General features: G+C 36.2%; 4 protein-coding genes, 1 long non-coding RNA gene and 1 pseudogene across 5 annotated transcripts in view; 2 read left to right on the forward strand and 4 right to left on the reverse strand.

Moving 5' to 3' along the window:
- Positions 1 to 322: 322 nt before the first annotated feature.
- On the reverse strand, positions 323 to 3,155 carry LOC107622555 (protein SINE1-like). The gene is made up of 3 exons (XM_016324499.3): positions 2,994 to 3,155; positions 1,270 to 2,603; positions 323 to 991 (listed from the first exon to the last, which is right to left on the reverse strand). The coding sequence occupies exons 2-3, from the start codon at positions 2,590 to 2,592 to the stop codon at positions 509 to 511; spliced, it is 1,806 nt and encodes a 601-aa protein (XP_016179985.1). The 5' UTR covers positions 2,593 to 2,603; positions 2,994 to 3,155; the 3' UTR covers positions 323 to 508.
- Positions 3,156 to 6,897: 3,742 nt separating this feature from the next.
- Positions 6,898 to 12,442, forward strand: LOC107621250 (Pentatricopeptide repeat (PPR) superfamily protein). Its single transcript, XM_021112945.2, has 5 exons — positions 6,898 to 7,156; positions 7,636 to 7,811; positions 8,322 to 8,739; positions 8,832 to 12,025; positions 12,107 to 12,442. Exons 3-4 carry the CDS (start codon positions 8,623 to 8,625, stop codon positions 11,925 to 11,927), a joined length of 3,213 nt encoding a protein of 1,070 aa, XP_020968604.1. The 5' UTR covers positions 6,898 to 7,156; positions 7,636 to 7,811; positions 8,322 to 8,622; the 3' UTR covers positions 11,928 to 12,025; positions 12,107 to 12,442.
- Positions 12,443 to 12,499: 57 nt separating this feature from the next.
- Positions 12,500 to 24,887, reverse strand: part of LOC148582048 (uncharacterized) — a 115,216-nt gene continuing 102,828 nt past the window's right edge. Inside the window, exon 2 of the long non-coding RNA XR_015882680.1 lies at positions 12,500 to 13,614. This is a non-coding gene — a long non-coding RNA (uncharacterized LOC148582048). The remainder of the gene's footprint in view (positions 13,615 to 24,887) is intronic.
- LOC110262499 (NADPH-dependent aldehyde reductase-like protein, chloroplastic) lies at positions 12,576 to 21,803 on the forward strand. The gene is made up of 2 exons (XM_021112949.2): positions 12,576 to 13,474; positions 20,349 to 21,803. Exon 1 carries the CDS (start codon positions 12,595 to 12,597, stop codon positions 13,435 to 13,437), a length of 843 nt encoding a protein of 280 aa, XP_020968608.1. The 5' UTR covers positions 12,576 to 12,594; the 3' UTR covers positions 13,438 to 13,474; positions 20,349 to 21,803.
- LOC148582049 (uncharacterized) lies at positions 17,878 to 19,279 on the reverse strand (annotated as a pseudogene).
- On the reverse strand, positions 20,426 to 23,118 carry LOC107622666 (glucan endo-1,3-beta-glucosidase 8). Its single transcript, XM_016324648.3, has 3 exons — positions 22,233 to 23,118; positions 21,074 to 21,739; positions 20,426 to 20,975 (listed from the first exon to the last, which is right to left on the reverse strand). The coding sequence occupies exons 1-3, from the start codon at positions 22,586 to 22,588 to the stop codon at positions 20,534 to 20,536; spliced, it is 1,464 nt and encodes a 487-aa protein (XP_016180134.1). The 5' UTR covers positions 22,589 to 23,118; the 3' UTR covers positions 20,426 to 20,533.

The raw sequence follows: 24,887 nt of genomic DNA on the forward strand, positions 1-24,887 counted from the left end.
CAACCACCTCACATTTTTCATCTCATAGTAATAAAATTGCAAGTTGATAGGATGTATGATATAAAATGAGTCACTTAAATATTTTTTGAGAAAATAATCGTTTTGGTATCTAAAAGATTCTTTGACAAATTTGACAAAATGAACTTCTAAATATAAGTTTTGTTTGACAAAACAGCCTAAACATCTCGAGTGATAAGCTAACAGTTAGCCTGTTTTGTCAAACAGAGCTAATATTTGAGGTTCATTTTGTCAAAAACAAATATTGAGGTTCGTTTTGTCAAATTCAGAACCTTTCAAGTGCATAAATGACTATTTACTCATATTTTTCTTTTTGTTTTCCTAAATTGTGACTTTGTATAGAAAATCAAGAGAGAAGTGCTCAATTTTATTTGATCCTTTACATCTACATTGAACTTACCAACATTCAGTTGGAATTGACTGATACTTTACATAAAGGTATACCTAAAATGCTCTTAAAATATAAGTCTGTAAACAAGGAATGAACACATTATGTAGGAACAAGATAATGACCATCTTCCTGATTGGTGATCCATAGTAATGGAGTAGCCATTGCAAGAAGAGCAAATGAAAGGCCACAAACCACTTTATATTTAGTCTTCTGAAATGGTTTTCGAATGCGAACCGTCTCAATGTTATCACTATTTTCAGGAGGCACCTGCAAAGCAGAACCAACAGGAATGTCATCTGTTGGTGAGACTGGTTCTTGCCCATCTTGGAACTCATCATAATCAAATAAGCTTCCGTTTGGATTACAATCACAGTTCACATAGTCTGTGAAACAGTTTTCGTCATGTTCGAAGTTGGATCTTCGGCTCCTCTCCACATTGCCGGTCGATAGACTCCTGACCCTTCTGCTCTGCCTGTTGGAGCAACACGAAGTCTCGGCATCTGGATCTTCTAGAGAGTGAATGAGCTTCTGAGGGGTCATAAAGTTGTTCATGGTGTCGGAATTAACTCCAATCTGTGATCTCTGAGTACAATAAAGAAAACAGGAATACTCTCAAACTCTTGGCAACATAAAAATAAATGAAAAGTTTCAATTAACCACAAAATCACACATTCTGACTTGAGATGTATACACACGGAAAGGTTATGCTAAATAATTGTACATTCAATCTACACATTGCAAGGTATGAATTTGTCTCTTTTTTGGTAAATACTATTCAAAAGAACCTCTGTTCCTAATTTCTTCAGCCACCTTTTTATGAAATATGAATAATGAATACTATCAGAGACAGAAACACTTACTCGGGGACTTGTGGTGGTACTTCTGGATACTCTATGACAAGAATTCATGTTCACGAAACCAGCAAACTCGTCTGATAAATTTCTTGCTTGATTACAAAACGGATTCTCAGTGTGTCCCGACCAGGCATTTTCCTGAGCTACAGCTGAGAACAAACCATCTCTGAGAGACACATCAATCCGTCCATTTCCTTGACTCCAAAGCTTCCGGTTCACACCCCTTCGACTATATTTTGAGTGCTGCGAAGGTTGACTCGCTAAAATAGGAGACTTCACTGCATATTCATATCCAGGAAAAAAGTCCAAGGTTTGTGGTTCTGGTGAAATACATGCAGTAGGAGAATGATCTTCATCACCATAAAAACTATCTGCCTCCATACAGTCACTCCTAAAATTTGACCCTGTTACTGATGCAGGACTCTTTACACATGATTTTTTGCTTGCCGTAATTCTCCTGGCAGTTTGCAGAGCTTCATACGCAGCATCTTTGACACATGCCATGTTGTCAAATTGACAGATCTCCATCTTCTCAATTATCTGTTCTAACTCTGAGAAAATACTCCTAGAGTCTATACATTTCATCAACAAGTTCACCATTTGAATGGCTGCAAGTCGCTTCTGAAAATTCGCCTCCAATATCTCAGCTCCAGCATTTAGTATTCTTAGTCCTGCTTGTATGAGTAGTCTTGCATAGGCTTCAACAATCAAAGGATTGGACTTAGCTAAGGACATAACCAAATCCATGTGTGCATTGGCCTGAGACTTCCCCTCTAACGCCGCAGCCACATTCAGGCAAACCTTGTTAACCATTTCATCGGAGGCAAACCGCCAGTTGTCTGAATCCACTAGAGCCTTCAAGCAGAGCGCAGCACCGGAGGTCAAACACTCCTGAGTACTCGAGAGTCCATCACATAGAGGCTTACAAAGCGAACAAATTATGTTCCTCTTCTTGTCTTCTGCGGTTGTTGGGTCAATTCCATATCTTGCAATAGCTAGAACCACCTTTGAGCAAGCTTCCTGAATCTGTAAAGATCCTGCGCTTGATGCTAAGGTCTGAACTATGGATTGCATAATACTACCTATCATGGGAACAATTTTGACACTATGAACCTGTGCAAGAACTTCATAGAGAGAAACTGTGAGCTCCTTCGATAAGGAGCCGATTTTCGCAGTCTCGAAAACTTGTGCAACAAAGATCGGAATTGCCTCGATGTCCAAATCTTTCACATATGACTTCAATGATCTCATCACTGATTTGTAGCTATCTGGATCTTTGTCAAGATTTTCTAGCTCTCGCAACAGTGTTGGACTAAAACTTTTTCCCATTGCTTAATTAACTGAAGCAATATAACAAACACCATGAATACAATAGTAACAAAGTAAATTTCAAAAGCACCTACTTCCATCGCATGGTAAATATATTAATCATTTTGGGCATTCTATATTGCCGAATTGCAAGAAAATTTGGGATATTAACTGAAAGTGCTAACTCGAAACCCAGTACCTCATTTCTTCATCTTGAGATATTAAAAAAAAAAAAAAAAAAAAAACAAATAAAGAACCAACCTTGTGAATCATACAGAAAAGGTATAAAGAGTCGAGTTTCTTTTGATTAAAAAGATTGCAAAACAAAACACACATAGAATTCAGAAAATGGATTCTCCAGTTAAAAAAAAAAATTAAAAAGAATAAGTTATAATTCAATCAAGAAGGAAACAGAAACACACCTTTACAGAGTAAGAAGGAATGTTTTTGAAGCTGTGTAATGTGAGTGTCACTGTCTGAAAGTGTTTTTGGGTTTCAACTTTCAAGTTTTCAAATGTAAGCGTTATTTTAGGGGTTTGTGTAAGAAAAGATTAAAAGAAACACGTTCTGTGTTTTCAATTTCTGGCTTTATATATACATGGAATGTTATATTTGTATTCATCAACTATTTAATGCACAATCAATTCATTTCCATTTTAAAAATTCTTCCTTGAAAATTCCACCGCTATCCTTTCTTTGGTGCTTAGTCAGCTTAGATTTTCAAAAGCAAAACTATCTAAATTTTGAATTTACAATATGTCTCACACTTGAATGGTTTTTTTTTTAGTATTTTTTTTGTTCTATCTATAAAATAAATAGTAAGAGATCATACTTAATTTTTTAAAATAAAATTCAAAATTTAGAAGATTTAAATCCATTAGAATAATAATACACTAATGAATATGAATTAAGAGTAATTACTATATTTTTTAAATAGGATCATTTCTGATATTTTAAAATACACAAAAAATCTCTAATATTTATTTTTGTTAGATAATAGAATCTTTTCCCATTAGTTACTAACAGTAAAATTTTATGAACAAATAAGTCCTAGAATAAATTATAAAATAATTGCCAAAAATTTTAAAAAATCAAAAAATAATTTTTAAAATTTTTTAAAATATTTCTTTCAAATGATTATATATATTCTTTTAAATTAGCAAATTTTAATTTTTTTACATTTTCAGTCTATTTATCTTAAATTTAATTATTTATATACAATTTTTTTATATATTTTCAAAAGGCACTTTTTTTAAAAAAATTAAAATAAATAGATTCATATTTATTTTTTACCATACAATATATTTTAATTTAATTTAATTTATATATACCAAATTCTATAATATTTTTTAATAATTAAAAAGATTAATGAGATATTATTATTTGAAGATATCGGAGAATTTTCATTTAACATAAAAATTTTCACATCAATTATTAGAAATGTTTGTACAGATCCTTACAAGGTAACACTTTAAAACTTATTAACCATGTCATCTATCAAATTAAAATTATAAGCTTTGATAAACTACAAAATCAATATAGATGATTTACAAAATCTCAATGTAAAGTTTTTAATAGAGAAAATGACAAATAGGTCCCTCACCTTTTGTTCTGTGGACATTTTCGTCTAACCATTGAAAAATATTTTTAAGTCCCTGACTTTCACAAAACTTGGACGGATCAGTCCCTGACGGAGGCATTTGGACGAAGGGACTGATCCGTCCAAGTTTTGTGAAGATTAGAGACTTAAAAGTAGGGCTGGAAGTGAGCCGAGCTAGACCAAGCTCAAGCTCGGCTCACGAAAATTGAGCTTGGCTCACGGCTCGGCTCATTAACAATCGAGCTTATTTCTTAAGCTCAAGCTCGACTCACCAAAAGCTCACGAGCTGGTTCGAGCTCACGAGCTGGCTCAAATAAGAAACATAAATACATAATCTATAATTTTATATCAATAAATTATAACTTATATATTTTTAAAAATATTTGAAAAGATCAATTTTATATATTGTTTATCTATCAATAAATTATAAATTTTTTATTTATGTCCTATATTAAAATTATATGTAAAAAATAAATATAAATATTAAATAATTAAGATATATATATATATATATATATAATCGAGCCAGCTCACGAGCTAATGAGCTGAGCTTATCCAAGCTCAAGCTCGGCTCATTTAATTTATGAGCTCAATTTCAGGCTCAAGCTTGGCTCACCAGCTCACGAGCTTAGCTTATCGAGCTGTTAACGAGTCGAGCTCGAGCTGGCTCATGAGCTGGCTTGACTCACTTCCAGCCCTACTTAAAAGTATTTTTCAATGGTCAATGATGAAAATGTCTGCGGGGCAAAAGATCAGGGACCTATTTGTCCTTTTCTCTTTTTAATATTTTGTAATATTTGAAAAAGAAATATCTTGACAAATGCAAGTGTTTTGTTTATGTTTATTAGAAAATTTAGAAATTCAGTTGGTATAATGTTACACAAAATATACTTACAGTTAAAACTATGTGTCACCACAGTTAATAATTATGCAAAAAAAACACAATTTTTTTCACTTGAATTTTTTTTTTCTAAATTTATTTTATATTAATATCTTAGGAGTTTAGGTATATAAATAATGTAATGACCTTCATAATTCAATAACCTCTCAAGTTTAGTTATTATTATTGTGGTTTTTATATCATTTTGATATAAGTATCATATGTTAACGATTAAATAATGTTATTTCTTATGATATTTTATTGTTAATAAATAAAATTATTTTTTAGTATATATTTTGTTATTTTTTATTTATTATATATTTTTCAATAATATTTATTTTTCTGATTAGCAAAAATATTATAAGACGTTGACTTTTGAAAAAAATTTAAATCATTTGAAGAGACTGTTGTAGAATTTTAAAATTTTTTTAGGTACTATTTTGAGATTTTTTAAAATTTTCGAGGAGTATTTTGTATTTCACTCTGGGAATTGATTTGTCCAACTCGCACATAGGGGTGTTCATCAAAAACCAAATTGTGGTTAACCGGTTAAAAAATCATAACTACATTTTGGTTAACCAGTTTAATAAAACAATTTTAAAAATTATATCCATATTTTTTAGAATTGGTTAACCAAAATCAAATTAAAAAAACCGATTTTTAATCGGTTAACCAAAACCAAATTAAAATCAAAACCTAATTTCAAAACCAAATTACATACTCTCTCTCTCCCTCTCTCCCCCTTCCTCTCTCTTTCTCTCTCTCTCTCCCTTCTTTCTCTTCTTCTCTCTCTCCTCTTTCTCTTCTTCTCTCTCTCCTCTTTCTCTCCCTTCTCTCTATCTCTCTCTCCTCTTTCTTTTCCTTCTCTCTCTTCCCCTCCCTTCTCTCTCTCTAAGAGAGGGGAGGGGGAGAAAGAGGGAAAAGGAAGAAAGAGAGAGAGAAGAGGAAGAGGAGAGAAAATGAGAGAGATGAAAAGAAGGAGATAAGAAAAAGTTACTCGTATCATTTAGAAAGAAATTTATTTATAGAAAATACTGAAAATAGATAAGAAAGAAAAAGGAACGAAAGCAATGGAAGGGATTTCATTATTTACAAATGTTACTCGTATCATTTAGAAAGAAAAAAAACGTAGATTAAAAAAATTAAATTAAAAGAAGGTTTAAAAATTTGGGTTTTTGTATGTAAAAATATTAATTTTTGTGTAAAAATCTATTTTTATATGTAAAAACCAATTTTATGGTAAGTCACAAAAAAAAAAAACCAATTTTATGGTATAAAAACCAATTTTTTAGTATAAAAACCGGTTTTTTCTATAAAAACCGATTATTTTTTAAAAATTGGTTTTTACTTTAATAACCGATTAAAAACCGATTTTGAATTTCACTAATCGATTAAAAATCGATTTTAAATTTCACTAACCGGTTAATAACCGATTTCATCATGTAAAATCAATTTGGTTAATTAACCAATACTATATTTTTGGTTAACCAAAAAACTGGTTTGATTTTTAGATTAACCAAACCATAAACACCCTTACTCGCACATATAAACACTTAACAGCTACATGTGAGAATCAACGTTCCACAATAACAGACTAATGGAGGGACACTATATTGTCTAACGGAAATAAATGTCGAAGACTTGTAAAAACCAGACCGACTTGTCTGGTTAGACCATAAACCGGGCACCTGACTGGTCTGAACTAGTAATTGGATCGGAGGCTCTTCAAAACCGGTGCAACCCGGTTTGAACTGGTACATTTTTTGTTAATAAAAACCGGTGACCCATCCGGCTTTGAAAAATCGGACCGGTTCAATGTTATCTTTATTGTTTTTCTGTTTCCTCTGAAACCCAAGAGGCCAAGACTCCCCCCATCCCCATCCCTAACCTCAATCATCTCACACCAAAGCACAGACACACAATGTCAAAGTAGCAGCGGCCTCTCATTCACCGGCCGCGTCTCCGTGCCTCTCATCAGCAGCTCTGCCTTGTCTCCGCACCCGCAGTTCTTGCGCACCCGCCTTCTCGTCTTCTCTGCTTCTGGCCTTCTCTGACTCCGCCTCTTGCTTCTGTTGCATTGTCGAAGCTGAGCTAGGTTGCAAGGGGTGAGCTTTACATTTTTTTTATTTTGGTTTATATATGAATCTGTTTCCTTTCTCTTCTAGCTGAGCTTTATTGTATATTAATCTGTAATTAGTAATTACCAGAAGGAAGTTCATTAATAGAGGGCAGCAAAGCTAAAATCTAGATTGCTCTATGCTAATATTTTCACCTTTGGAATGAAACTTTGCAACATTTAACAGACTGGTTAATTAGGTCCAAATCATAATTTATGGGACAATTTAGAGCAATTGAGTAGTCATATGGAAAAAAAAATAGACAGGATTTTGTTAGAAAACAAAATTAACCTTTGACTGCCAATCATCATCATAAGACAATATCATTGTTCACTTGCAAGCTAGGATTTCATAGGGGAATGAACCTGTATTTGTATGATCATTTAAATGATTTCATTAGAGGACATTGTTATACTAAAGCAGTTAAGTATTGATTAGTTTCTTGTAATATTTTTATTAATTTTCAGGAAATGGAGAAGACATTCAAGTATTGAGGTATGAGCATGGGCAGAAATATGATCCACATTATGACTACTTCCCTGACAAAGTTAATATAGCTCGAGGTGGACACCATCTTGCAACTATTTTCATGTATCTCACTGATATGACCAGTAGTGGTGAAACAGTATTCCCCAATGCAGAGGTTTGTATAGTAATTGATGCACTACATTCCTCCTAGTTATAAATTTATTACTGAACAACCATTACAGTTCATTTCAATTTGAATAATTATATCTCTAGTTATACCAATCTTTTTAACATGTGATCTGAATTTTAAGTTTTCTTATTATTTTGTATTTTTTATTTATGTAGGACTGAACCAACAGTTCAACTTGTAACCAGTAATAAGTTGAACCAGTAATCTAGTGACCCAGTAGTTTAACCGATTTGATCACTGATTTGGTTTTTACAACACCAAAACCATTTTTCACCTTTCTCCAAAATTGTTGTTGACTAGATTAGAAGAAATTTTTTATTTATCCAATTTTTTGAAAAGGTGAATTCTGAAATAATATCATGCTTTTCTTAAAAAACAGGAGTTGCCGATTACCAAAATTTTCCTTAAAAAAAAAAAAGCAAATTTAGGTCCCAGAATAATTAAAGATAGGGTTCTTCTCATCTTCACAGAATAATCTCTGTCTTCCAATTTCAGCGCTGGCAATAAGCTGTGTTTGGAACACAAGATTCTGGTTAAGCTAGGAGGTTGTGCTGGAGGTTCCCGCCGATGGTGGCTCAGTAAGTGCAAGGCCTTATCATTATTGTTTGGTGCCCCATTGCATTAAACTTTTTAGCATAGAGTTTGGAGTGCGATATGGAATGAGAATTCAGGATGAGTTTTTTCATTTCTTTTGGAAGCATGTTGAAATTCAAAGTGGTTAGAGCCTTGTGTGGATTTTGTTATCAGTGAGGGTGATGTTTAGAGGAATTATTAGATGCTAACCCACCAATAATCTATGCTTCCTTCCCCCCTCTCTCTCCGAGGGTTCTTCTTCACATGCCCCAAATCCTATTCTTTCCCGAGGAAATGTATGCATCAATTTTGCCCCAACCCCATTCCAAAGAACTGTAAGGTAATGCTATTTCAACCAAAAAGTTCTGCGCTTGGTTATAATCATGCTCTTTTATGTTGAAAAGTTGATGTCTTTTAAGTTTCTATATGTAGCTACTAAGCGGAGCAGTGAGTTTAGCTGCCTTCAACAACACTGTAGTGAGCTATGTGAATGGCTATGATGAACTTCCTGAGAGGAAAGGTGAAGAAGCGGGTTCGGAGGGATTTGACTTCTTGCATCTCATGGAAGAACGTGGCCTTCGTGCAAATTCACAAACCTTTCTGTGGTTGTTAGAAGGATGTATTAATTATGGATCATTTTCTGATGGTTTGAAGCTTCACGGGAAAATTCTAAAGATGGGTTTTTATTCAGAGCAGGTGTTGTGTGATCGGCTGATCGATTTGTATCTCAAATTTGGTGATTTGAAAGGTGCAGTCAAGGTTTTTGAAGATATGCGTGTTAGACCTCTGTCTTGTTGGAATAAGATTATTCATAGATTTGTTGTGGAGAAATTTAATTGTCACGTTCTAAGTTTGTTTCAGCAAATGATGAAGGAAGAGGCGAAGCCTGACGAGAAGACTTTTGCAGGGGTTTTGAGGGCATGTAGTGCTGATGTTCCTTTCTATTATGTGGAGCAAATACATGCCAGGACCATAACTCATGGTTATGAAACCAGTCCATGGATATGTAACCCTCTGATTGATTTATATTTTAAGAACAACTTTGTAAATTCTGCTAGGAAGGTCTTTGATGATATACAGAAGAAGGATAGTGTTTCTTGGGTTGCTATGATCTCTGGTTTATCGCAATGTGGCTATGAACAAGAAGCCATTCATCTTTTTTGCCAGATGCATACATCAGGATTCTGCCTTACCCCGTATATATTTTCGAGTGTTCTAAGTGCCTGTACAAAAATAGGATTTTTTTATTTTGGAGAGCAGCTCCATAGCCTTGCTCTGAAGCAGGGATTCTCGAAGGAAATATATGTCTGCAATGCCCTTGTGACGTTGTATTCTCGATTGGGGAATTTGATATCTGCGGAACAGATTTTCAATACAATGTTAGAGAGGGATGGAGTTTCATATAATTCACTCATCTCAGGTCTAGCTCAACAAGGATATGGTGACAGGGCTTTAAAGTTGTTTAAGAAAATGCATCTCGATAGCCTCAAGCCAGACTGTGTCACAGTTGCAAGTCTTTTGAGTGCCTGTGCATCAGTCAGAGATATTCTGAAAGGAAGACAACTCCACTCATATGTAATAAAGGCAGGAATGTCGTCAGACATAATCCTGGAAGGTTCACTTCTTGATCTTTATGTTAAATGCTCGGATATAGAAACTGCCCATGATTTTTTCCTGACAACAGAATCAGAAAATGTGGTGCTGTGGAATATGATGCTCGTGGCTTATGGTCAGTTAGACAATCTAACTGATTCAGCTCAAATATTTACACAGATGCAGATGGAAGGCATTGTACCTAATCAGTTTACATATCCAAGTATTTTGAGGACTTGCACCTCGTTGGGAGCCCTTGATCTAGGAGAACAGATTCATACTCAAGTGCTTAAAACTGGCTTTCAGTTCAATGTATATGTTTCAAGCGTCCTTATTGACATGTATGCTAAACATGGAGAACTAGTTACTGCCTTGAAAATCCTTAGGAGAATAAAAGAGAAAGATGTTGTTTCATGGACAGCCATGATTGCTGGTTATGCACAGCATGGTATGTTTACTGAAGCTCTTAACCTCTTTGAAGAAATGCAAGATCAAGGGATTCAATCTGATAATATAGGATTTGCAAGTGCAATTAGTGCATGTGCAGGTATCCAAGCACTTGATCAAGGACGGCAGATTCATGCACAATCATGTGTCTCTGGTTATTCTGATGATCTTTCAATTGGTAATGCACTTGTTAGTCTTTATGCTAGGTGTGGGAAAGTACGAGAAGCATATATTGCTTTCGATAAAATATTTGCCAAAGACAATATATCATGGAACTCATTGGTGTCAGGTTTTTCACGAAGTGGATATTACGAAGAAGCACTGAAACTATTTGCTCAGATGAATAAAGCTGGACAGGAAATCAATTCATTCACATTTGGCTCTGCAGTTAGTGCTGCTGCCAATGTTACTAATGTTAAACTAGGGAAGCAGATTCATGCCATGATTAAAAAAACTGGTTATGATTCAGAAAGCGAGGTTTCTAATGTTTTAATCACGTTATATTCAAAATGTGGTAGCATTGATGATGCTAAGAGGCAGTTCTTTGAAATGAATGAAAAGAATGAGGTTTCTTGGAATGCTATAATTACAGCTTATTCTCAACATGGCAAAGGATTTGAAGCTCTAAGCCTTTTTGAGGATATGAAACAGCTTGGTGTATTGCCAAATCATGTTACCTTCGTTGGAGTTTTGTCTGCATGTAGCCATGTGGGTTTGGTGGATGAGGGAATTAGCTACTTCAAATCAATGAGTGAAGTACACAATTTAATTCCAAAGCCTGAACATTATGCATGTATCGTGGATCTTCTTGGGCGGTCTGGTCTTTTAAGTCGTGCAAGGAGATTTATAGAGGAGATGCCAATTCAACCAGATGCAATGATCTGGAGGACCCTTCTAAGTGCATGTATTGTTCATAAGAATATTGATATTGGAGAGTTTGCTGCAAGACATCTTCTAGAACTGGAACCCAAAGATTCAGCAACATATGTTCTGCTTTCAAATATGTACGCAGTGACTGGAAAATGGGGTTGTAGGGATCGGACAAGGCAAATTATGAAAGATAGGGGGGTCAAGAAGGAGCCTGGTCGAAGTTGGATAGAGGTTAACAATTCAGTTCATGCATTTTTTGTTGGTGATCAGAAACACCCTCGTGCGGATATGATATACGAGTATCTCAGAGATCTGAATGAACAGGCGGCTCAAATCGGTTATGTGTCGCAACACAATAACCTTTTGAGTGAGGCAGAGCGAGGTCAAAGGGATCCAACGCAAATTATTCACAGTGAAAAACTGGCTATTGCTTTTGGATTGCTTAGTTTGTCTAGCTCCACTCCCATCCGGGTTTTCAAAAACCTACGTGTTTGTGGCGATTGCCACAGCTGGATTAAGTATGTTTCCGTGACAACGAATCGTGCTATTATTGTAAGAGATGCTTATCGCTTTCATCATTTTGAAGGTGGTGTTTGTTCGTGTAAAGATTATTGGTAAGGAAGATGGTCAACGAAATGAACATTCTGGATTTTCGTTATGCAAACTGCTTATGAAAAGATTCACATAATAATCTTAGCATTTCTCCCAAATCTGTGGTAAGGCTATATCTTTTTGAGCTACACATTTTACCTTTCATGAGAAAAAAATTCATTATTTATATGTTCTCTACTTTACAGGTAGTTAACAGGGTATCCTATGAGATGTGTATGATCCAAGGCTGTAGGGTGTGAAGGGAAAAGGATCATGGAACTATGGAAACCTAAAATTAAATTGCTCCTTAGCGATTGTAACAGTACACACAGATGGATAGTGATGGAATATAAGTAGAGCAAGCTTCATGCCTCATGAGAAGACTCATTAAATTGTTCATATAAATCATCTTGTACAAATTTGTTTGAAGCCAAATGTGAATTTCAACTTGTAAAATTGTAAAACTTGTTACTATAGTAGGCAACCACTATAGTATTACTGTAAATTGATCCATTTAATTTAACAATCATGGTATAAATTTAGTTGTTTTATCATATTGAAATAGAAAGGGGAGATATGGAATTACAATTTAGTTAAATAATTGAAGCATGGAATTGATTTGATTTAAAGCAATCGAAATTAGACAAAAAGAAAAGCAATCGAAAGTCCAAAGTCCAAACACTGCAAAGGAGCCATGGCTTCACCAGCACAGGGACAGGGCGGTACTACTTCTTCTTCCACACAAACCCAAACTCTTCCGTTTCCTCTTCCACTGCAAGATAGGGTGGCTATAGTGACTGGCTCCTCACGTGGAATCGGTCGTCAAATCGCCCTCCACCTCTCTTCACTCGGAGCCCGACTCGTACTCAACTACTCCTCTTCCAACTCCTCCCCAGCCGACTCACTCGCCGCCCAAATCAACGCTACGTCCGCCTCCTCTGCGCTCCCGCAAGCCATCGTAGTCCGCGCTGACATCTCCGACCCCACTCAGGTCCGGCACCTCTTCGACTCCGCCGAGAACGCCTTCAACTTGCCGGTTCACATCCTCGTCAACTCCGCCGGAACCCTAGATCCCAAGCAGCCCTCCATCGCCGACACCTCCGACGAGAGCTTCGACCATGTCTTCGCCGTGAACGCCAGGGGCGCCTTCCTGTGCGCGCGGGAGGCGGCGAACCGGCTGAAACGCGGCGGCGGGGGGCGGATCATACTGTTGTCTTCGTCGCAGGTGGCGGCACTAAGGCCGGGGTTTGGCGCGTACACGGCCTCAAAGGCGGCAGTGGAGGCGATGACGAAGATCCTGGCGAAGGAGCTGAAGGGGACCGGGATCACCGCGAATTGCGTGGCGCCGGGGCCGATCGCGACGGAGTTGTTCTTCAGTAGCAGGACGGAGGAGCAGGTTCAGAAGCTGATTGAGGAGTCGCCGATGCAGAGACTTGGGGAGACCAAGGATGTGGCTCCTCTGGTTGGGTTTCTGGCCTCTGATGCTGGCGAATGGGTCAACGGTCAGGTTATTCGAGTCAACGGCGGTTACGTGTAAAACGGTTATGGCTTTGGTCCTTATGCCTTTCACCAAGGTTAGTTATGATGACAGTTACGGTTTGTTATAGTTGGTTATCAGTCCGTTATGCTGACCTGTCAATTTCAATTGTTCTGTTGCTCTGTCAAGTGAAAACTTAAGGCATATGGATTTTGTATCATGTTATTTACACCAGCACTTAATTTTTTTTTGGTGACTAAATAGAAAAGAAAGAAAAAAAGAGACAAAACCAAATTAATTGGCTAGGGTCATATCTAAATCTATTAGATGTTGAAGCTCACTCCATGGTTGGCTCCAATTCGAGTGAATGTCCGCCACAGAAGCAGCTGCTTTAGCCATACAATCTGCAACACTATTTGCAGTCCTCTGAATTAAAAGAATAGAGACTCTCCAATTCCAATTCATAACCTCCTGTATATGTTTTGCCAAATCCCATTCCGGAATATCCTTACCAAGCATTCTTTGGTTTACCAAGAAAAGAGCTTCTAAACAGTCTGTTTCACAAATAACCTCACGAAATCCACTCTCCCAAGCAAGAAGTAAGCCTCTCCAAATTGCATATAATTCAGCAAAAAGAACACTGCACACTTCGACTTTCCCAGTGCAACCTTTCAACCAACATCCATCAGGATTGCGAATGATACAACCAAAACTAGCATAGCAAGAAGGAGCAAACCAACTAGCATCACAATTCAATTTAACAGAATAAACTGGAGGTGGAATCCAATGCAAACAAAGTGAAGGAGGAGACAGAGATTGATGCATAGCAAAAATAGTGTGAAACTCCCTTACTGAACTACGAATCAAACTCACCACTTTACTAGCACTCCATGAATCATCTATATTAAATAAGTCATGGTTCCTGCTTCTCCAAATCCACCAGATGGTCGAAAAGAGAAGAAAAATATTTTCACTCCTTGCACCTCTATAGAGCCAATCATGTAAATTCGAGTTATCTGAATACAGGCCTAAAAGGTTCCAGACCTCCTTGGCACTAGGGCACTCCCGAAGACAATGAAGAATTGATTCAGAACCATTCTGACATCGTTGACAGGTGCTAGATAAAGCTAAACCACGACCCAAACGAAACTCTGCTGTAGGAATAGCATTATGAAGACTGAGCCAAATCAAGAACTTGTACTTCTCAGGAATATGCAGTCGCCATATCCACAACCAATTATCATGCTCATTCCAGTCAAACTTTCTTTTGGCTAGCCAACTATACCCACTCCTAGCTGAGTAAAGTCTAGAAGATGCCACACCCCACGACCAACCCGAACTCTCTCCAGCATTCAAATCTGGATTATAAGCATTCAAACGCTGTTTGACATCTTCTAGAATGATAGAGAAAATATCATGGAGATTCCATTGACCATCTTTCCAAACGTCTCTAATGGTTAAATCAGAGTCAGATATATGTACAAAAGGGACATCTTGAGCAATTGGACCCTCAATACTCCAATTGTCAAACCAAAAAGATTGATCAAGTGACCCAACGCACCAAGAGAAGGCATCCTTAAGAGCACCAAAAGCCTTTGAGATACTCTTCCAAACATGAGAAGCATTGCAAGGGACAGGGCCATCTAAAACTCCCTCATTCCTCATATACTTCGCCCTCAATAGAGCAACCCAAGGCTTGTCCTGACAATGAAAAAGTTGCCACACCAATTTACCAAGTAAAGATATATTAACACATGCAGGATCTCTAACACCCAGGCCACCAAATTTTTTTGGAGTGATCACGGTCCTCCAATTAACAAGAGAAAGACCTTTACCATCAACTTGACCCTTCCAAAGGAACTGTCTCATCATAGAAGATAATTTATCGCAAACCCAATTTGGAAAAAAAGATACATGCATATGATAGACAGGAATGGATGCTGCAACAGAATTGATCAGGCAAAGTCTCCCTGCTTTATTTAGAAGCCTTCCTTTCCAATTAGCTAATCTTCCCCTCACCTTTTCAATCACCGAATGAAAAGAAGCCCTACTGGTACGGGAATGATTAAGGTTAACTCCAAGATATCTTCCTAAGTCCAAAGCAAAACGTATTGAAGAAACACTAGTAAAAATATCTCTTCTACGAGCAGTCACATTTTTAGAACAAAAAGCTTTAGACTTTTCAAGATTCACTTTCATGCCAGATGCCTTGCAAAAAATGTTAAGAGAATGCATGACCATTTGGACCTGACTCTTTGTAGCCTGACAGAAGAGTAAGAGATCATCTGCAAACATCAAATGAGAAAATTTTGGGCCACCCCTAGTGACAGAAACTGGTTTCCACACACCCTCGACCACCTTATGAGATATATAGCAAGCAAGTCTTTCCATACAAAGCACAAATAAGTAAGGAGACATTGGATCGCCCTGTCTAAGCCCCCTTCTAGGAGCAAAACTATCCAATCTATTCCCATTCCACATAATAGAAAGAGATGATGCACGGACACAAGTCATAATCAAATTAACAGTGATGATAGGAAAACCAAAAGCAATGAGAGTACTCTCCAAAAACCTCCAATCCACCCTATCATAAGCTTTTTCAAGATCAATTTTAAAAGCAAGAGTACCTTTCTTGGATTTTGTATGCTTCATGAAATTCAGAATTTCTTGGGCCACAATAATATTATCAGGAGCACCACGACCCGGAATAAAACCTCCTTGTAAAGGACTAACAATATCTGGAAGAAAAGGCCGAAGTCGGTTAGTCAATACTTTTGTGATAATTTTATAAACAACATTACACAAGCTAATAGGCCTGAAATCCTTCATAAAGGTAGGGTTATCAATTTTAGGAATAAGCACAATCAGAGTTTCCATGATGCTAGGATTTAAGAACTCTCCCAAAAAAGCGCTCCGGACAATATTCCAAATCTCAGTGCCTACTATCTCCCAATATTCTTTAAAAAAATAAGCTTGAAAGCCATCTGGACCAGGAGCCTTAAAAGGGCTCATACTGAATACTGCTGACTTGACTTCCGCAAAAGAGACAGGGTCAATTAACCTAGCACAAGCCTCAGTACTTAGAGTGGGCATCGGAACATCCAATAAACAATCAACCTCAACCTCTTCCGTTGTACCAAAGAGATTCTTGTAAAAAGAGAGAGCTTCTTCCTGGAGAATATCTGGATCAGTAGACCAAGACCCATCTCTAACATATAATCCATGTACTCTATTATGGTTTCTACGTACCAAAGTCTGAAGATGAAAGAATTTAGTGTTTCTATCCCCATACTTGACCCACTGCTCTCTAGATTTCTGGTACCAAAAAAGTTCCTCTTGCAACAAAAGCCTATTGTAATCTTCCCTCAGTTCAGCTTCTTTAATTCTCAGAGATAACACATCGGTAACCTCCAAACGTCGTTGAATCTGATCAATCTGATATTCCAGCTTATTTTTTCGCACAAAAATATTTCCAAAAATCTTTGAGTTGAAGTCCAAAGAAGCCTGTTGAACCATCTTAAGCCTTTCGGTAACACTTCCAAACTCTTGATTCCAAGCCTTACTAATAACATGTTTATAAGAAGGATGTGTTGCCCACGCAGCTTGGAACCTAAAAGGACGTGAGCCTTTCACTCTGGGGCTACCATGACAACGAACTAAAATAGGACAATGATCAGAATGAAGCCTGGTAAGAATTTCAGAATAACCCTCAGGAAACATTGTCATCCACGCCTCATTAACTATAGCTCTATCCAACCTTTTAGCCAAGTCCCTGCCAGCCTGAACTGCTCTATACCAAGTATATCTCCTACCAGTCACTTTAAGATCAAAGAGCTCACAGTCATCTAGAGTAGTAGTTAATAGACTAGCTCTGTGAGAAGAAAAATAAGCACCTGTACTCTCATCTGGTGCCACAATCTCATTAAAATCACCAACGGCCATCCATGGTCTAGTATGGCCTGAATTAATAGAACGCAAATGATCCCAAAGCATACATCTTTTTTCGAATTGAGGACTCCCATATACTGCACTACAAAGCCAAACTAAGTTACCCACACTCACTTTTACTGTGATACATTGGTCAATTTGATCAATAACCACACAAGAAGCAATAGCAATAGAAGATAGAAACCAAATGCCACCCCTGTGTCCTACTGCTTCCTCAATACCAACACAATGAAAACCCAACTTATCCCAAAAATTCTTCAAATTATTAAACATGGTATGAGTCTCAAAGAGAAAGAAGAAAGATGGTTTATATATTCTCACCAAATTTTTGCAATGCACACGGGCCATCTTGTTAGACGCACCCCTCACATTCCAGGCTATGATATTGAAACTATCCATAAAAACAGCAAAAAGAGAGCTCCAATAACAAACTCGAGACTCAACATGATGTCCCTGTCTTCGACGATCCTGCCTTTAATGGACTCTCAAGTTGCAGCCCAAATTTCTCCGTCGAAACTTGTACCATACCCGCCGTCGATGCTCCATCCTTATCTACTGGTGAATTCTGCAAAGAGTTTGGGCGAGGACGCTTTCGCACAGTGCCATTTGTTGTCTCACCTTGCTGCTGATGATGAACATTGTGCCGGGTCCCCGAAGAAGCCACACTAACCGGTTTTCCAATATTGATGCCCCTGCTTAATTTTACTTTGGATCCAGTTGCATGTGTTGTACGTTGGTGATTAGGCCTTGTCCAAGTATTGGTAGCCTTGTTAGGAGTCTTCTTTACTTTTGGTTGGACCTGATGGGTGCTAAGAGAAGGCTTTTGACCCATTTTATACTTTCCTTTCCTAATCACTTGAGTCCAACCTTCCAAATCCTCATGTTGTGCATGGTCTACATGAACAGCATGCAAATCACTCTCCACCAAATCCGGGACAGTAACATTTACAGTCTCATCTCCAAGATTCTTGCCAAAATGAAAACTTGCCTTTTCTACATGTACTGGATTTTTTGAATTTGAGCTTTCTGGCTGCTTTGCTACATCGCTGATCACCTTGGTATTAGTTCCTCCTCCTGCATTGCTGTCAGTCTTGCACACCTTCATATCATGACCAAACTTGAGACAGGAGCCACAAATAAGGTGAAGACTTTCATATTCAACCTCATATTCAACACCTTCAACAAGAATCTTCTTAGTCACTGGCAATCCTAAATCTATCTGAACACAGGCTCGAGCATATCGTCCTCTTTCAGCTAATTTTGTTGCCAAATCAACCTTAATGGGAATGCCAACTGCAGCCGCAACACGGAGCATTGCATCTTCTTGGTAGCACCAAATTGGTAATCCGAAAATTCTAATCCACACTAAAGTTGCTCCAAAACAGTTTTCACTTGATCTAAACTCTTGATCCCAAAGCTTCACAGCCACATAATTTCTCTCGATCATCCACGGACCTCCTAAGAGAACCTTTTCTCGCTCCTCAGCTACATCAAACTTCACAAGAAAGTAGTCAAATCCCACGTCCAATAAATCAAAACCTCCCTTAATCCTCCATACCGTTCGGAGTTTATGAGACAATGCAGTGTAGCTATAATGTTTACCTAGCACCTTAATCACTATAGCATCCTTATAAGGTTCTGCCAAGCAATTCTTAGCTTCTTGGGTAAACGTGACACTCGGTGGCAAGAGATCTCATTGCTTCCCAGAAACTACCGCAATGTTATCTCCCGATAAAGTTTCAACAAGTGAAAAAGCTTTAGCAATCTTGGAACCCACAACTTTGTCCCTGAAAGAAACCTTCAAAGGCTTAGAAACCCCTCCCGAAATATGATCCTCCTTTTCCCCTGATGCAATCCCTCTCCCGCTCTCCCCCTTATCTCTTCCGCCGATATTACCGGCTGCCTCACCGTGTTTCACCCTCAAAGTCTCTTCCCCGCTCACTCCACTGCTCATCTTCAATTTTCAAAATTGTACATAGTACGGAGTACGTACTCCCACTAAACCCTAAAACAACTAGTCACTTTCGTTTAATTTACACCGATTTCTTAATTGAGAAATCAAAATAGAGTTTTTGTTCTTCCAAAACTCTGAAACTCTTTCACTTCTTCTCATACTTCCCTCAGGTTCTCACCTTTTCTAACATATTCTTTCAATTGCCAATTCTTGCTCTCTCTCCAATTTTGATGAAACCACAATTACCTCTATTATTCGTGCATAACCTTTGTTGTGAAAAACTTTAGAATCTTTGACAATGGATTTGTTATATATTTATTAAAATAAAAATTTCACTAATAATAATCATGAGCTAAATCATTTCATAAAAGAAGGTAAATTTGCACCAATTGTTAAATTTGATCACTGATTGAAGAACAACAAAGAATACTTATCCCACTAGATAGGATCAGCTACATAGATCAAATAATTATTGGGTCCTATTATCTATCATGTCTGCCATGAAATATTGAGAATTTAGGTTTCTTGAATTTAGGAATTAGGCTTCTTAAAGTTTTAGGTTAGGATTATTAACAATTTGAGGTAAAATATTGAGGATATAATTGTATTTTGGTCCTTCTCCATAATTTTCATTTAAAAAGGTTTATAAAACTTTTGATGTAATTTATTCTTTTTAGTAACATAATTCCATTTCAACAATTTAAAAGAATGAATTTCCTAAACTACTCGCCACACGAGTGTGTTTTCACCTGGGTAGTGTATTGTGTGATCCCATGTGATTTTTCCGCGCCATGTGAGGTGTGAGGTGTGACGAGTGAGAGATTTTCTTTTATTTTTCAATGGAAACTCAGGTTAACTTCACGTGAAGTTGATAGTTAAGAGTCGTTAAATAATTTGACATGTTTGACTAAATTATCATCTAACAACTCTCAGTTATGCACCTGAGTCTCCACCTTATTTTTCTGGTTGAATTGTTTAACTAAAATTTTTGTTTTTGTTAATTAAATCTTGTGTATGCTCCTAAATGCTAATTTTCCCATATCTTTCTTTTTCTTTTGTTATGAAATAGAGTGGCTTCCACACAAAGCAGTTCCAAGACATGTGAGGAGTGAAATTAAAATAGTTCACGAACTCAGAAGTCAAATGTATGGGAAATTTCTGACTTTTGAAAGCCATCAAAGGCACAATACTCATCAGATCTACAAAATTCTTTATTAAGAGAACAAATCTGCATCTCTTGTTAACAATATATGCCTAAAAAAATAGAATCATGGCTAATGCAATAAATAAGAAAGCTACTGCTGATGAGGGTGTCAAAGAAGAAGATGATGAAGGGTTTATCTGAATAATAAAGTCGCAAGTGGGAGTAGAAATATTCTTCATAGTAATTTGGGCTAAGCCTTCAAAATTGCAAGCCATGTCGTTCTGATTTTGCGCTTGGTAGTACATATTAAATGCATATGAGGCATTCCCATTAGCATCAAGATTGTTGCATGAAGAACCATATCCCAATGCAGTGCAATCCGCAAATGTGCAAGCATAGTTTATATTATCAGCTAGTTTGCTAAGATCCGTGGCATCTGGATTGAACATGCACCATTTTGGGTCCAAGTATATCACATTCTTAGCACCCACTAATATTTTGTTTTGACCTTGACCAGAAAGATCCATTGGGAACTTAGGTTGTCCATCGTACCTGTCAATTTGGTCAAACATGTTAAATCATCTAATTATTTTTAACTATCAACTTCACATCAAAACAGCTGTGAAATGATCAAAGATTTAAGTCAATACCGGAATATTCCCCAATGACGCTCAAAGTTGCCAGGAGCAATGCTCTTAGCATCCTCATCAATAAGGCCAAAGAGATAAACTTGAAGGTGCCCTGGTCTTAGAGGTGTACCTTTACTTGATGAAATCCTTGGAAGAAGTCCATTATAGAACCTTACAGCATTGGCCACGTTGGCATTCTTGTCTCCATCTGTGGGCCACCCTACTTCTCCAACCAAGATTGCCACGTCACCATACCCAACCCCTTTGAGAGCAGAAACCAAGGTGTCAAAATTTGCATCAAAGACATTGGTGTAAAGAACCCCATTGTCGTTTATGGGGTTTGATACCCCATCAAAGAAGGCATAGTCAAAAGGGAAATCATCATTGCCATAGAGACTCAAGAATGGGTAGATGTTAACGGTGAATGGTGCATTGTTGTTGTGCAAGAATTGCACTATTTGTGTCATGAGATCTGATATGTCAGGCCTAAAAGTTCCTGCCGATGGAACAGGGTTGTTCTGTGGGGATTGGTACACGTCAGCATTTAAGGGCACTGTGGCCTTTATCTTCTCCCCCATCCCAGCTTCATTAAGGGCATTTTGTATGTTCTGTAGGGCAGGCAATGTCACATTCAAGAATGAATTGTTGTATGATTTCAAGAATGGTTCGTTCCCAACTGCTACATATCTGTAGTACAATATGCATAAATATTATGGTCACTTAATGCTTGTAAACTCTTTTAATTCAAAAAGTATATGATTAGTGATGATCAAATTATTATTATAGGATGATTCAGAAAAGTTTGTATGTTGGAGAAATGAAGTGGAAGATGAAGATTAGATCAAAAGCAAAGAAAGAAAAGAAGTTAATCACCTTTGTTGTAAAAATAAACCATTTTGCAAAATATTAGCTTTTCTAAACTTTTGAAGAGATGCTTTAAAACAAAAGAATACTAATACTAATACTACTACCAAGATGTAATTAGAAGATAGAGAAGTAGCATTAGAATCAACATTTCGAGAGAACATAAGATGAGATAAAAAAAATATCACATCCAACTCAAAGGATTTCTCATCTTATAAACTCGTTTTTTTTAATGTGGGACTAACTTCATGTACTACTCGGACTTGCAATTGTTAATAATTCATAGATACAAATTAAAAGGAAATAATGAACTGACTTGATGTTAACTCCACCCTTGAAGTTGTAACTGGTAACATTCTTTCTGACCCACTGAACAGCTCGATCATAGCTAGTCATGGCAGCAAGCTGGTCATTGGGAATGGCAACCATAACTTCAATCCCAGACCCAGCAAGTGCACTCATGATTCTTCCATCTGCATCAAACAGTTTCACTTTCTCTATTCCATTGTCCTTCATCATCTGCACCACTGTGTCTGCTCTCAATTGCTGTGTAGCTTGTGTTCCCCAATTCACTCCAACCCCTTCCACACACCAACTCATCATAATAATTATACTAATCACTTCAACAACTGCTTCTACCATAACCCATCTCTCAAACCATTTCCTCCCCATTATAATAATAATAAAACAACAGGTATTTTGTAAATACAAGAAAAAATTAACTGTTTAATAATAAGAAGTTAAAATAGGATGCCAAGTATTGAAAACTTTCCTTATATATGTTTAGATATGTAGAAGAAGAGGAAGAAGGAAAAAGAAAATAAAAGTAACCGTTTTACTAATGATACGCGAAACTTTAGCACACTTTACAACCCCACGATGAACTGAATGAGAATTAATAAGGAATTCGTCAAATATATGAGTTAAGAATTAAAAAGAAAGGAACTTTCTCTTTTGGTAATTTTAATTAATTACTTATTATTTGTTTACTCTATTGGCCTATTTCTACTTAACAGCGACAAACGTGGAACGCTCAAGAGACTAATAATAATAAAAATAATAATATAAACCCAGAAATAAAGATACAATCTTTTCATTTTATTTTCTGTTAGTTATAATAGAACCTTGTTTTTTTGCAGTGGACTGAGGAATGAATGAAGAAGTAAAAGTAGAAATGAGACGATCTGATAAAAGCTGAAACTTATAACAAGCAGCTATATATTAGTTTGTGAAATTAATGGAAGTGGGAATCACGAATAATTGAAGGAGAAAAAGAAAAGAAAAGAATGAAGTGTGTTTTGCTTTGCTTAGTGAAGATGGAGAAAAATGGAAGGTAGAAAGAAAAAGAAAGCGTGTGTTGTTGATATCATGGCCATGTTCTTCCCCCCGTGAAGCTGGGGTTTGGTTTCTTGAAATTGAAAGCGATGGCTTCTGAGTTTTAGAATTTACACAAAGAAGAGTGGGTCGAGGTTCTGGCTTGTCTCCTCTTTGATTCGTACTTCACGTAAAGTTGATAGTTGAGAACCGTTAGATAAAAATTTAGTCAAGTCGTTAGATAAAAATTTAGTCAAATCAGTTAATTACTTTTAACTATTAATTTCACGTGAAATATATAAATAAATAAAAATAAAGAATCACGTCCATTTACATGAGATTGATAGTTAAAAATTATTAGATAATAATTAATTAAATATATTAAATTATTTAATAATTTTTAATTATCAATTTTATATAAAAATAACTGCTTATAAATTTTAATCATAAATAAATAATCATTGAACGAATTAATATGTTATTCAAATAGATTTTGCCATCTTAAACGAGTGAAAATAATAATGGATAATAGAATTGATGGGGAGAGTGTAGAGTGTCGGCTTCCACATGAATGTGTTGCTGTTTACCAATAAATAAGGGTGTAAAGTGTAAATCTTTGGAGTCAGATGGTCGGTGATTGCATCGAATTCCACCTCACCATCAGAAAATGAGAAATTCTAAGAAATGTTACCTTTTCAATAATATCAGGTTAATTCCCGCTGTAATTTTTAAATTAAAATTATATTTTAGTTTATTCTAAAATTCATTCTTTGTGTGTAATTCAGGGAATGTTATTTGTCCTATCCTCTTTTTGACTAACTTATTTTTTAGGTAAAATATAATTCATATTTTTAAAAGTTGTATTAAAAAAACCAACTATATTAAATATATATAAAAAATTATTCATCAAATCAGCTATTCATATCAAATATATGTTAAAATATAAAATATATATTAAAAATAATTATATAATACATATATTTATACACAAATATATAATAAATAATTTACTGATTAATTTTTATTGTGTCTATAATATTTTTTAAAAAAAAATTAGCTATAACTTTGAAGTGAGATAAGGTATACTTCTATTTAATTGCATCATACAAAAATATGAAATATAAAAATTAAGTTCTTCCAAATACAATAATATATGCCTTTGTACCAACGAACTATATCTCAATCGGCATAGTCTCTTCATACTTACTTAAAAGTCGCGGCTTCGAGTTTTTTTATTTTTGGTAAAATAAAAAAAAAAAGCAACATATGCATGCCTTCACATTCTAGGAAAGAAACCCTTAGGAATAGTTGGGATGAACCTATTTGGAGTGCCATCCAAATTTTCTCATATAATTAGTTGATTTAACTTTAAATAACTCCAATTTTCATATCCTTGGACTTCTTTATTAGATACTAGTATTAACTAAACGGAAAAAAAAATTAGTATGTCACAAAGAAAGAATAATCTTGTTCAAATTTAACCTTAAAAATACATAATATAGAACATGGAATGAAGGGTGGAAATTAACTACCTAAAAGAAACCAAACTAAAAACTTTGTAGTGTAACGGAGATTCTGGACATAATCTGTGATACCTGTACAAGGTTAACAATTTCCTCCTTAACAAGATTTCTTTTAAATTCTACATGTAACCTTC

The sequence above is a fragment of the Arachis ipaensis genome, chromosome B10, assembly GCF_059453495.1.
Source record: "Arachis ipaensis isolate K30076 ecotype BB chromosome B10, ASM5945349v1, whole genome shotgun sequence".
NCBI classification, from domain to species: domain Eukaryota; kingdom Viridiplantae; phylum Streptophyta; class Magnoliopsida; order Fabales; family Fabaceae; genus Arachis; species Arachis ipaensis.

Coding starts and splice junctions, on each gene's coding strand:
- LOC107622555 (XM_016324499.3), bottom strand. CDS start 2,592: ATGGGAAAAAGTTTTAGTCCAACACTGTTGCGAGAGCTAGAAAATCTT. Junction 992..1,269: donor GTACCACCACAAGTCCCCGA/GTAAGTGTTTCT, acceptor TATTGTACTCAG/AGATCACAGATTGGAGTTAA.
- LOC107621250 (XM_021112945.2), top strand. CDS start 8,623: ATGCTTCCTTCCCCCCTCTCTCTCCGAGGGTTCTTCTTCACATGCCCC. Junction 8,740..8,831: donor CCATTCCAAAGAACTGTAAG/GTAATGCTATTT, acceptor TTCTATATGTAG/CTACTAAGCGGAGCAGTGAG.
- LOC110262499 (XM_021112949.2), top strand. CDS start 12,595: ATGGCTTCACCAGCACAGGGACAGGGCGGTACTACTTCTTCTTCCACA.
- LOC107622666 (XM_016324648.3), bottom strand. CDS start 22,588: ATGGGGAGGAAATGGTTTGAGAGATGGGTTATGGTAGAAGCAGTTGTT. Junction 21,740..22,232: donor AAGGGTGGAGTTAACATCAA/GTCAGTTCATTA, acceptor ATTGTACTACAG/ATATGTAGCAGTTGGGAACG. Junction 20,976..21,073: donor CGTCATTGGGGAATATTCCG/GTATTGACTTAA, acceptor CCAAATTGACAG/GTACGATGGACAACCTAAGT.